The sequence below is a fragment of the Haemaphysalis longicornis genome, unplaced genomic scaffold (assembly GCF_048455015.1).
Source record: "Haemaphysalis longicornis isolate Haplotype H1 unplaced genomic scaffold, Haemaphysalis longicornis Haplotype H1 scaffold_1, whole genome shotgun sequence".
Lineage (NCBI taxonomy): Eukaryota > Metazoa > Arthropoda > Arachnida > Ixodida > Ixodidae > Haemaphysalis > Haemaphysalis longicornis.
In genome coordinates this window covers 285,061,844-285,074,337 of record NW_027526203.1, presented here as the reverse complement: position 1 = coordinate 285,074,337, position 12,494 = coordinate 285,061,844, and the positions used below count along the sequence as shown (strand labels likewise).

The 12,494-nt window shown below is 50.4% G+C and overlaps 1 protein-coding gene across 1 annotated transcript in view; it reads right to left on the bottom strand.

Moving 5' to 3' along the window:
* The window catches only part of Bbs4 (Bardet-Biedl syndrome 4), a 29,693-nt gene extending 19,007 nt beyond the window's left edge, over window positions 1–10,686 (bottom strand). Inside the window, exons 1-4 of the mRNA XM_077699215.1 lie at window positions 10,515–10,686; window positions 2,113–2,256; window positions 1,285–1,393; window positions 120–192 (exon numbers count right to left, since the gene is read on the bottom strand). Coding sequence (XP_077555341.1) covers window positions 120–192; window positions 1,285–1,393; window positions 2,113–2,256; window positions 10,515–10,644 — 456 coding nt within the window. The 5' untranslated portion in view covers window positions 10,645–10,686. The remainder of the gene's footprint in view (window positions 1–119; window positions 193–1,284; window positions 1,394–2,112; window positions 2,257–10,514) is intronic.
* Window positions 10,687–12,494: the final 1,808 nt, after the last annotated feature.

Here is a 12,494-nt window from a genome sequence, read left to right as displayed (position 1 = left end):
GAGGCATCCGTGGAGCGCTGCCGCGGGGGCGAACTTGGTATCCTTTCGTGAGTTAAAACATTTCTGTGCACATAAAACAGTGACCGGCGTTGAATGACCAAATTGAAAGCAATACTCACCCAACACTTCCCCTTCATTTTGAGGCACTCCTCGTAGATATCAGCAGCTGCTTTATGACGTCCTAAAAGAAATCTGAAGGAAGGTAAGGCAGGATTGATCTGTTATACCCATGTAGCGACTAATTTTAGGACCATCGTGAGTGTACATTTTGTACCGACTTGGCACACTTTGAAATCCGCTCCTTGGGAGTCAAGGCTCGACGTGTAGTTTACTAAGTGTATTGATTAGGTTTAGTAATTATTCCCACTTTCAGGTGCGGAACTCGTAACTGTTACTCTTGAACTGCAGCAAAGAGCGCTTTTGTTATCCCTCAATTACAGTTTTCTGGTGCGATGTAGCTCTGGCTTGCTTTGTTAAGTTTAAAATAACTAGCCCACGAAAGACGTTTTTAACCGAAAAAAAAAAACGTAAGCAGAATAAAAAAAAAAACGTTCGTGCAAGCAGGATTCTGTGACGCCATTTAAAAATCGCCGCCGGAAAGTGGCTGGCTGGAGAGCCTCCATATCTGTGTTCCTTAATGTCTGCTCTATTTGTTAGAAGTTTGCCATAAAATGTCTGTCGTTATTATCGCGACAAAGCAGTCATTTTAATGAATAAAATTTGTATTTTGTCTTTATGCCCCCCCCCCCCCCCCCCTTCCCCCGAAGAACACTTTCTCTAAAATCTGCAATGCTTTCAGAATAATAAGCACATCCAGCACTTAGATCAAGGGATCACAAAGTATCCGAGCCAAATATTTCTTCTATTCGCCCATCATGTAATTTAGAAACCTGCTCAAAAGATGTTTCTCTTTTTTCCAAGTCTCGGCATTGCTTGCGCGCTTGAATGACTTCATTCAAGCGATGTCGCGGCTATTGGCTCTCTTCATCTAACTTGCAGCAGTGAACGCATTCGATAGCCACTCCGAAGGAAATCGCAGCAAAAGCAAAGCGGAAACTGGGAGACGTGTCTGCTGCGATGAGCAAATCAAGCAGTAGGGCTCTGCATTGGCATTAACTATAGCTTTCGCAGTGCCTCCAGGCACGAACGAAAGAGTGAAAGCGTCTATCGGAATTGTTTCAGGATACCTTTAATGCTTTTGGGTTAATATAATTGGTAGGGATACGAACAGAGAAATGAAAAAAACAGTTAGTATAAATGAAGGCACTGCCACAAATTTCTTACAGCGATCTAGCCACTTGCTTCAGGATCGACGGCTCCCCGTTGAGGACGGCGCACGCCTGGAACACCTCGAGCGATTCGCTGATTTTCCCTTCGTGCCGCAGTATGAGAGCTGCGTGCAAGATAACACTTCATGACAAAATACCGCCGGCAGCGATTTTTTGTATTCTGTCTTTCACCCATTATCGGTCATGGAAATTATCGACTCTGCAGGTGTGCCCAAATAACAGAAAAAAGAAACCGCCGAGAGACATCATACCACTTTCTGAACAGTGGTCGAAAAACAGCTCTCGCGGCATCTTCACCGTATATGTTGTTTTCTATTTCTCGCAAAGAATGAAATCTATGTCTACCACTTTTCGGTTACCTGTGCGACTCCGCTGAAACCTCTGGTTTTAGCTCGGCAAAGCACACGGGAAAAGAAAAGCATGCGTTGGGGAGCTGAAGGAGTAACGTCTTGGTCTACGAAGTCGATGATAAAAATGTGGAAGGTCATGTGAAGCACACCCACGGCAGTCTTAAGTTTTTTATTTTGACTTACAATTCATTGCTTGTTCAGGCATTCTTTTTTCACGTTCTCTTCTCTCTCATTTCATGCTCTACTTTTATTTTATTTTTAGTTTTTTGAGGAGAGAACATTTTTTGGAGGGAAACAACAGGGAGAGAACCATTTATTTAGAAGCTCGTTTCCTGGGTATTGTTTTGCTCCTCGTTGCTTTTAACGTTACAAGTAGCGAACTTCATGTGGTAACCACCGGCAGGTGCGCTCCCTACGTCTTATTAAACACATGTGAGACGAACGGAACAAGTGACGCTCAACGTGGAACGTACCTTGAATGTAAAGGGCGTATTCGCAGTAGCCCTTCGTTTCATCATGCATTTCATTGATGAGCGCTTTGCAGATGTCGAACTCCCTCCGGACAAAGTGCATGTGGATGAGCCAGTTCTTCCGGTCGATCGAAGGGTGCTCGGGAGCTGCACGCGCATAAGGTTTAACCACACTAAAGGGGCACATTGCTCAAGCAACAAAAAAAGACCACGCGTTTTCTCAAGACGCATACCATACTTTTTTCGGCACTTCGACAACTAATTATGTCACACGGCTTTCATCCCTGCAGCGGCTTTGCAGGAAAAACACTGAGACACGTACCCTGCGTATCAGTTGCATGGCGCCTCAGTGCGGGTTTGAGGGGTGCATATTCAATGACGGAAAGTCTCAGCGTTTTAACAACACCGTCAAGTAAGAAAGCTTGCGCGGTTCCTTCAAAGTCACGGCTTCGTCGTTTAGGAGGAGGTTACGGCAAAACTTCGGCGGGGCATTTTTTGGTCATTTTCCCTCGGCAAGGCAAAATTGTGATCGCCTCGATTCTGTGAGGACAATTCAGTCGTATAGGATCGTCCTACAGGAACGCGTTACCATGGGGGAGAGAGAGAGAACCACTTTATTTTACGGCTGGGTCAGGGGCAGGAGGTGGCGGTGGCCCAGAGGGTTTCCGCGACCTGTTGGGCCCTGTAGACGAGGGTGGTCTGGGTCTCCAGGGTCGAGCTCCGCAGGGCCTGCTCCCAGTGGGTGGGTGTGGGGAAAGGGGGAAAAGGGGAGCGCGGGCAGTCACAGAGAGAGTGTAGTTGAGAGTCCCGGGCGCCACAGAGTGGGCAGAGTGAGGAGGGGAACAGGGAAGGGTGTGAGTGGGAGAGGGAGGCTCTGCAGGGGAAGGAGTGCGTTTGGAGGAGGCGCCAGGTTCTGGCCTCCTCCTGTGTGAGGCTGGGGTGCGGGGGGGGGGGGATAGTGGCGGCGGAGGAGGCGGTAATGTTGTGTGATTTCCCTGTACGAGATGAGAATGTCCCGGGAGCTGGGAAGGCCGTGGTTGGTCTCCAACGAAGGGCCTGCTCGGGTGGTCATAGCTCGAGCTTCTCGGTTGGCCGCCTCGTTGGCACCTATTCCTGTATGGGCGGGGACCCACAACAAGACCACGGGGTGAGGAGGGGGTTTTCGGGGTAGAATTTGGAGGGCAATTTTGGATATCCGGCCAGCTTGGAAATTTCTGATTGCGGATTGTGAATCTGACAGGATGGTGTCTGGACAGGGGTCTTGGGCTAGGGCGAGGGATATGGCCGCCTCCTCCGCCGCTGTGGCTGAACTCGTGAGGACAGTGAGGGAGTCCTGAGGTGTGCTATCCTCGGAGAGCGCTACTATGGAGAATGCAGCTCGGGAGGGGTAGCTAGCAGCGTCTACGTAGATGGTATGAGGTGAGGGGGGGTGCAGGCGTTGCAGGTTCGCTGCGCGTGCAGCACGTCTGGCCGCATGTAATGTGGGGTGAGAGTTGCGAGTTAGTGGCTTAATTCTTATGAGTTGGCGAAATTCTCTAGGGATGGGGACGGAGGATAGGGGGAGGATAGGGGTTGAGATGGAAAGTCGAGCGAGTATGGAACGCCCAGTGTGGGTGCGGGCCAGTCGGTGGATTTGGGCCGTGCGGTGGGCTTCGATGAGTTCAGACGTGGTGTTATGTACACCAAGCTGAAGGAAGTAAATTTGGTGGAAGTAAAAGAGCAGCCCTATAGACTTTGCGGAGAAGGCAGTCCGATTTGGCTTTGTCTGATACGGTGAGCCTGCAGTATGGGAGGTGGTACGTGAACCTGCTAATTACGAAAGCATGGAGCAGCCGAAGTCGCTCGGGCTCCGTGAGGCCGTGGTGCCGAGATGTAATACGTCTGAGGAGTCCTATGGTCTGAAGTGTGTGTGAGCGGAGTCGTTGAAAGGTGAGCGTATTGCCGCGGTTAGCTTGTATAGTGATGCCAAGTATACGTATGGAGGGGACGATAGGCACTCGTGTGTCGTCAATCCAAACGGTGATGGGGGGCGCAGTGGGTGGGCGTGGGCGGGTGGGATGTATGATGAGAAGTTCTGATTTGTGCGTTGAACATATTAGACCGATTGTGCGGGCGACTGTACTCACAGTTTCTGCTGCTAGCTGCAGCGTCTCTTCGATGTGTGCATCACTGCCACAGGTCATCCAGAGGGTGATGTCATCGGCGTATACAGAAGTGTGTAGGTTGGGGATAGTTAGTAGGGCGGTGGCCACAGGGATCATAGCGAGGTTAAAGAGAAGGGGGGATATAACCGAACCCTGAGGTGTGCCGACTGGTGGTAGGGGGAAGAGGTCTGAGGTAAGGGGCCCTAGGCGAAGGGTTGCTGTGCGGTTACTGAGAAAGGAGGCGACATAGTAGTAAGTGCGAGATCCCAGGTTGAGGGAATTTAGAGACCGTAGGATGGCTGCGTGAGAGACGTTGTCGAATGCTTTGTGCAAGTCGAGGGCTAGGATAGCCGCACTGTCGCTCTTGGATGGGGAAAGAAGTAGGTCATTGTGCAGTTGAAGGTGGGTGTCCTGAGTGGAGAGGCCGGGGCGGAAGCCGGTGAGGTTGTGTGGGAGAAGTTCATGATCTTCTAGGTAGGTTGTGAGGCGGCTTGTGATAATGTGCTCAAGGAGTTTTCCTAGACACGACGTGAGGGATATCGGTCTGAGGTGTTCGATTTTACGGGTTTATTGGGCTTCGGTATCAGGGAGATGTCGGCATGGCGCCAGGAATTGGGGAGGGTGCCAGATCGCCAGTGGTGGTTGAACAGGTTCAAGGTGGTGTCTAGGGTGCATCCGTCTACGTTACGTAGGAGTTTATTAGTTATGTTATCTGCTCCGGGGGCTGTTTGGCGCCGAAGTTCTGTGATGGCATGTTCGATCTCTGCGATGGTGATGTCGGCGTCGAGGGTGGTGTTAGGCAAGCCCGCGTATGTACCCGTAGGAGTACAGGTGGTACTGAGGGGGATGTATTGGGACCGGAGTTCGGAGATCAGCTGGGCTGCGGTACCAGGGTATGTGTGGATAAGGGAATGAATGCGGGATGATGTGTATTCTTTGGTAGTGGTGGGGTCGAGTAAATGTCGTAGTAGCGCCCACGTGCGTTTCATGGAGAGCCCACCGCGCATATCGTCGCATATTTGGTACCAGTGAGCTCGGGTGAGTGCTGCTGCGTGTTCTTGAATTTGTGTTTGGAGGTACGCAAGCTTGCGGCGCAGGACACGTCTGTGTTTGCGGGTGCGCCACCTACGCTCGATGCTACGATATGCTTCCAAAAGGTGCGTCATTCGGGTGTCGGCAAGGGCAGGGGGTATTTCGGGGTCGACGGGGGTGTCATAAGAAGTCTTGACGCGGATTATTTTTGCGAGCCAGCCGTTTAAGTCCGATTCAGAAAAGGTTTCGGGAGGTGGCAGTTCGGCACATTCGGCGCGAAAGGCGTCCCAGTCCGTGACGTGGTGAGGGGTGATCGGAGATGATAGCCGATGAGAAAGCTGAAGTGTCGTTTGAATGATGTAGTGGTCGCTTCCAAGGTTGTTGGGGGTGGGTAGCCAGGTGGTGTGTGGGAGGTGGCTGGTGAGTGCTAGGTCTGGGGTCGTGTCTCGTTGGGCGCTGTTGCCGATGCGGGTGGGGGTGTGTGGGTCGGTTTCGAGGGTGAGGCAGAGGGATTGGATTGCTTCCCAAAGTAGGCGCCCTTTGCGGGTGGTGTGGCTATATCCCCAGGCGGGGTGCGGTGCATTAAAGTCGCCTAGTATGAGGAGGGGGTTTTTGTTGGCGACGTGGAGGGCTGCTTTGAAGAGGGGATGGAAGTTGTGTGAGTGTTCTTTGGGGGCGCTATAAATATTGAGGATGTACAGAATGGGCTGGGGGGGTTTGGGTGGATAAACGGCGATTAGCACATGTGGAATAGGAGAGGTGGGAAGGGTGATGATAGCTGTGTGGAGGTTGCGGTGAACCAGAGTGGCGATAGATGGGAAATCGGGTGATTGAAATGATTGAAACCCAGGGAGTTTGACTTTAGTAGAAGGGCCTGTTTCTTGGAGCGCGATGACTACCGGAGGCGTGGGCAGGGTGGATAAGAGAGTCTGTAGGACTGCTCTTTTGTGGGCGAAGCCCCTGCAATTCCATTGCCAAATGTGGCAGGCTTCATATATCTTCTTCCAAGTCATCGTCATCAGGGAGAGGGGCAAAGTGGCTGGGGTCAGAGACTGACGGGGCGAATTTTGAAGGTAGTAGTTCCTTCATGCATGTAAGGAGTTCCGTATGGAGGGAAGTAATTGAGTCTTGCATTGCTGTCTGGTTGGCTACGATGGTTTGGTGGAGGTTTAGGTGTACTCCTGTCGTTGTGTCTCAAGAGCTTGTGCTAGATGGGGGGGGGGGGGATTTTGTCTGACTTGTCGTAACCCTCTTCTGGCGAAAGGGCTTTGCGTTTGACAGGTGGCGTTTGGGTGGGGACGGTGGTTGGGTCGAGGTTGGGCTCGTGGGGGGGGGAGTGGAGGGGGTTGGGATTGGCTGTGTTGTTGCTGGCGGAGTAGTGCGTTTTCTTGTCGAAGGAGGGTGACCTCTGCTCGAAGTGATTGGATTTCCTTGATGAGTGCTTCATATTGTGAGGGGATGGTGGGTGTGGTAGTTGTGTTTGCGAGAGGGAGGGTTGAGAGAGGGAGCAGACCCCGGGAGCTCACCTGAGTTGAAGTGCAGCTGGTGGGTCCTGCTGTTGACGTGAGGACTTGGCTATAGGTCTTCGATGAGTGGTAAGGGGTGAGGGGTGCCGTGCCGGATGCAGTTGGGGAGTTTTTGGCTCGGTCCGACTGGGAATTCCGGTATAGGGATGGTTTCTGGGTGCGCCGCGGCTGGAACCTTTTGGCGCAGCCTGTTGTTCCTGTGCTGTGGCCTTCTCCGCAGAGAATGCATGACGGCTTGCAGGGGTGCTGTTCGGCCGGGTTGGTGGTGCCGCAAGTGGTGCAGCGTGGGGTAGGTGGCAGGTTTGGGCAAACGTCTCTCCTGTGACCGGGGGTCCAGCAGTTAAAACATGCTTCAGACTTGCGTTTGAAGGGGTAGCAGCGGAGGAGAGCGGCTCTGTAGCGTACCCAGTAAGGAACCAGGGTGCCGTTGAAAAGTATTTGAACAAGGTGAGTGTTGTGCAGGCGTTTGACGTCGAGGATTTGCAGAGCCGGGTTGTAGTCCACAAGACTGCGTAGGATGGTGTCCGGGTCGTCAGAGGGCGGTACGTCAAAGAGCACGCCGACGGTGGTGTTGTCGGGGGGAGGTATATGGTTGGCCAGGGGATACGTGGCGTCTTGATAGCGCAGGGAGGAGAGGGCAAGGTATTTATGGGCTCTTTCTTCCGAAGGAGTGCTGAGTATGATGAAGTTGGAACGGTGGTGTATTCGCAGTTGGTCTTCCGGCGTACGGGGTACCTGCGCCTGTTCTTGGATTATATCAGCCAGGTATGGTGCAGAGATGGTGTTGAGCGCCAGGCCTCCTTGAGGGCGGAGTATGATCTTGATGTCATCTGCAGGAAGGGGCTCAGCTAGCTGCGGGGGCTTTGGGGTGAGTCGGCGTTTGCGACGATGTGGCGGCGGTGCACCGCCGCTGGTGACGTTGGGGCTTTGCGTGGTGGGGGAGTTAGGGGTAGGATGGCCTTGGTGCGCGAGCTGTTTGCGGCGGATGCGTACCCAGCCCGGCTCGTGGAGGACGGCCGGGTCGATGGGCTGGCCTTCTACGACGCATTCCATAGCGAACGACATCGCTGCGCTTGCCGGGGAGGCGAGCGAGCGCGCCAGGGAACGCGGGGCGATGCGGTGTTAGGCGAGCGCAGCTGGCGCGGCAGACGCCGCCGCTGCTGGCGGGCCGGGGTCTTTCCAGGTAGCGTTAGGCTTAGCGTCAGGCGAAAACGTGGTCCCACAAGAATCGGGTCGAATCTTGGGCTTGGGTGATCGGGCTCACCTTGAATGGTATGAGGTGAAAGCGGACGTCTAGAAGAAGGTCGTGGGGCGGGATTTGGGCGGCTGGCACGCTGCGGTGTGCTCATAGAGCTTCCGAAGCAGGAGCGTAGCGAACCCGAGTCCGCACAGGTCGGCCACCTGGCGGAGTTGGGTGGCTGGCGCAACAGCATGCACTTTGATTGCCTAAAGTGTACCCTTTGCCGAGACCTGCGAACTCGGATGTTTATTCCTTTACAAATTTTAGTTCTCCGCAAGGCCTGAACTATGACATCAGATATAAGGAACAGCTAAATTTCAGCAATGTTTATATCGCATTTATTGAAATTTCAAGTGGATTACCAAGAACATCCTATAGAAAGAGGCCATGACGCTAAAATTTTTGGAAAATGCCGTGCCTAATGTTGAAGCTAAACGTTAGATGCTTGCGCATGCACTGAAGAGCTGACCTCAGTGCAATCGTCGTTATTTTATATTGATATTGTTTTGCATCATACGCGCATGAACGCAATTTTTCGGTGTTTTGTGTAACATTCAAAGGGGCAAAAATCTACATAAGTGTACTTGCATAACTTTCACTAGCTCACATTGCGCAAACTGCGGATCATCTATATAAGTCACGAAATAGTTCATATATCATCTAAAATCACCTTATAGTTAATCTAAAATCATCTATATAAGTCCCCAAACGAAAAAGTACCGTACACTTAATTTTTTTTTTTTGCATGCGATAGTGCACCGCGCCGAAGGTGTTTCATTGCAGACGTCATAATTTCACGCATGTATATGCAATCTCCACTGACCCGGAAAACTTCATAAGGACAGTGGCATTCCCATACGCTCCACCAGCCTTTCAAACTGAAAAAAAAAATCTCGGATAACAAACCGAAGTGCTTAATACGGGGCTTTATAACACTGGAAAGTAACACCTGAACTCAGCGCAGGGAGTTAGGGGACCACTTCACGTTTATTCAGACTATCTAGCAGGGCTTTTTCCCATTCTACCACAAATTTTCACTGCACTGGCTATCGCATTTTGGGTCATCAAAATGAAGTCGGCGCGATCACGAATGGGTTTTTATCATCGCGAAATTCCTCTATTGAGGGTTCGCAGCTGCCCATATCAAAAAGAAAGTTGCGCTTCGGCATAAGGACAAGAGTAGAGATGTGAACGGTTGAAAAAAAAAAAGCATTTGGAAGAAACGCGTTTTTTTTTTCCTTTTTTTTTCAACCAGGATAACATTGAAAAAAAAAAAACGGAGCTCCTCCGGGGAAATTTGGTATGATGTGACCAATCTGCATTGAGGGAAACGATTTCTGGAATCAATGTGTGCAGACTATGAAAGCAGAAGCTCTGCTGGGACTTTGTGATTCAGCACGTAACAACGTTCACCTGTCATGCGGCAGGCATCCGGATAATTCTTGTTCGATCCTGGCGCGGTACCGGGTTAGAGCTGTAGTTACCACTCTTGGCTGTGGCTCTGGGGTCAGGGGTTGAAATACCATTCTAACCCAAATAAGTTTCATATGTATATTTTGTTTACTTATTTTCTTTTGACAGCGGCCGTAATTTGGTTTTATTCGTGTAGTCACCAGCAAGTACGGTCACTTTTCGTGTTTGTTGAGACATCTAAGGCTTTCGCTTTAAGAATTATTTCGGGTTTGTTATAGATCTGTGCGGAATCGTCTTTTTCAATTTTCCCTATTTTTCTGAAGAAAAAAATTGAAAAAAAAACTGTTTTTTTTCACGCCCCTCAAAATTTCACGGAAACTTGCATCTCTAGACAAGAGGCGCCTAATACATTTGCAGGAGACAAAGATCCATCTTTCAGGGAGGAGAGAGGGCGAGAAAGAGAGGAACAGTATTTATTGAAAGAGTTGATTTTTTTTTATGCGATACCTTTGTTACGGCCACATTATGGTCGTCACGTCCGCCCCACCATCTGCCCCCCATGACCTCAATCTCCATCGCCTATAGGCGATTCAAAGAGGAAAACAGGTTCTCACCCTTCTCTCTATCTTTGAGCCTTCAGGCCCTGTAACGTTTACATAAAATGCCACAACGCAAATAAACTACTTAAGGATGTTAACAGTGCTCTTCTTGGTTTTGCCTGCTCTCTCCTCAAGTTAAAAACAAAAGGAGAATTTTACAGTAAGCCGAAGCTTGCGCTTGCTTAGGGTAAGTATACGTATAAGTGTGCGAGACTATCACGCTCGTTTTGCTGTATACACTGACACACAAAGGTACAAAAGTTCGCTTTACATGATTTCTCCTTGCGGGGTGGTTATTGTTAAGATGCATGTTTCGCAGCGCACACTTGAGAAATTATCAGAAACGGGAGCCACGAAAATAAGAAAAGTAAGTTAATGATGAACAAATTTCAGACACATCTTTTGACCTATATACGGCGGAGATATGGCACCGGTATTTTTAAAGGCTGACCTTTTTTGGTCCGAGCACGGACCGAGCCAGGTTCCTGCTCGCCGTCCTTTCCAGTTGACTTGGAGCCATCAGATTTGGCGCCAGAAGCGGCGCTCGTCCCTGGCAGGGGCTGCTTCTCGGAGCTGGCCATCCTGACCGAACAGGCCTCGGTTGACACTGGGCCCCGAGCGCGTCGCTTAGCAACGAGTCGGTCGCTCGTCGAACGTGCGGGACGGCAACGCCAATACGCACGAGGCCCGCCGACTGCGAAACAGCGTAAAAGGGAGCATGACTCCTTGGATTGATTATAACGCTTGCCCGGGCTTACCAGCAGGGGCACAGATTCCGTCGCCTGTTCGTGCTCCTTCCTCCACGACATCCGATTTAACGGGCCCTTTTCTCCAGCGCGAGTGAGTGGCCGATCAAAGATTCTGGCGAGCATTCGCGCTTTCCCCTTCCCTTCTTCTCGAGATGCGAATTGCGCCTAGATTTCTCTACTTATAGACGGGGTCGCGCGTCTGAACGACGTAGTTCGTTAGATCCTGTTTCTGCGTAATGCTCCAACGGACAAAGCCTCAGATTGAAGACTGATGCTACTCCCAAAAGTAGTGCTCCCGTATTTAGGAATGTAAATAGCTGCACATGTTCCAGTGCATTAATCCCTCAAGTAAGCCATACACAAATTAAGCGTAGATTCTGCGACAAGCGTTCCCAATTTTAAGTATTGCGCAAACCCAAGCTAAGCGTTTGTCTAAAAACAAAGAAGGCTTCGGCGACGTTTGTTCAGAGGGGAGAGAGACCTTCTTTGCTGAGGAACTTGACAAATGAAGCAGAAACTCACCTCTCTTTCCCTCGTTTCCCTCCTACACGTCTGGGACGTCAATCAAGTACTGGGTCGTAAGTCGCGACCAAAGAAGTAATCGGAAAGGCTATACCAAAAGTTCATCCATGCTGTTCCCATGTTTCCAGGCGCATAGTTTTAACAACCTCGGTTATTACACTTCCACAATGTGTGACGTCCAAAATCACGGCGAGAAAAACTGGCCTTGGGCGGAGATACCCAGCGCTATTAATTGTTTTGTTGTTGTTCCGCCATTTCTGGTGCGCTGTACTTATTTATAGAACAGACCCTTCTTCTAAATGCTTCGCGCAATAAATAGGCTATGCTGCTTTCACACTCGTAACTACATATTCACACTCGTATCACCCTCGTGGCAACTCGTAAAAACTCAAGTAACAACGAAAATTCGGAGCCCGCATAAGTAAGAAACTAATTACTCCATCTCATTGGCGGGCATGTTCTTCGGCTGATCAGCGGACTCGATTACCGGTCGTGGTGGACTCACTTTTGACCAAGCCGAAATACAAGAAATCCCTTTGCCGCGACCTTTCCCTTTGCCGTTAAGAACAACATGGGGTCCAAATTTCGACCCACTCGACTGCGTACGTTGCAAGGCGTGGGCCCGACGTTTCTTGTGCTTTGCACGAACTACGGATGCTTCAGCTGGCCTAATTATTATAGCAACAGTTGGGAACGACCTCATACAAAAGCTGCTACGGGCAGGGGTGCGACTACAATGATTCCCCACGGACAACATTTAATGCGGAGCGTTGTAAAGCTTTGAAACGAAAGACAAAAAAAAAAAAAAAAAAAAAACCAGCGAGTGTGGGCATGTGTTGCCTGCGCGGATGACCTTCCAGTTTCACTGCCCAACTGAAGCATTGTCATTTTTGGTACATATGTCATGCCTACGTGGGCGTGGGTCTGGAGCATATCGGTACGTATTTCTGCTGCCGCTGTGTCTATTTGCGCCGAAAACTACAAGCCGTGGAGAATTGTAGTTCCGCCACCTGGGCCTCAAAACAGTCCACAAAGCTTAAATAGAAAACCTGCAGTTTTAACTTGTTATCAGTGGGGACCCGTGGCCGAGTGGCTATGATTCCAGCTTCAGGAGCCTGCGTTCGAATATCTGAACTTCTGGAGTGTCCGGAAATTTTTTT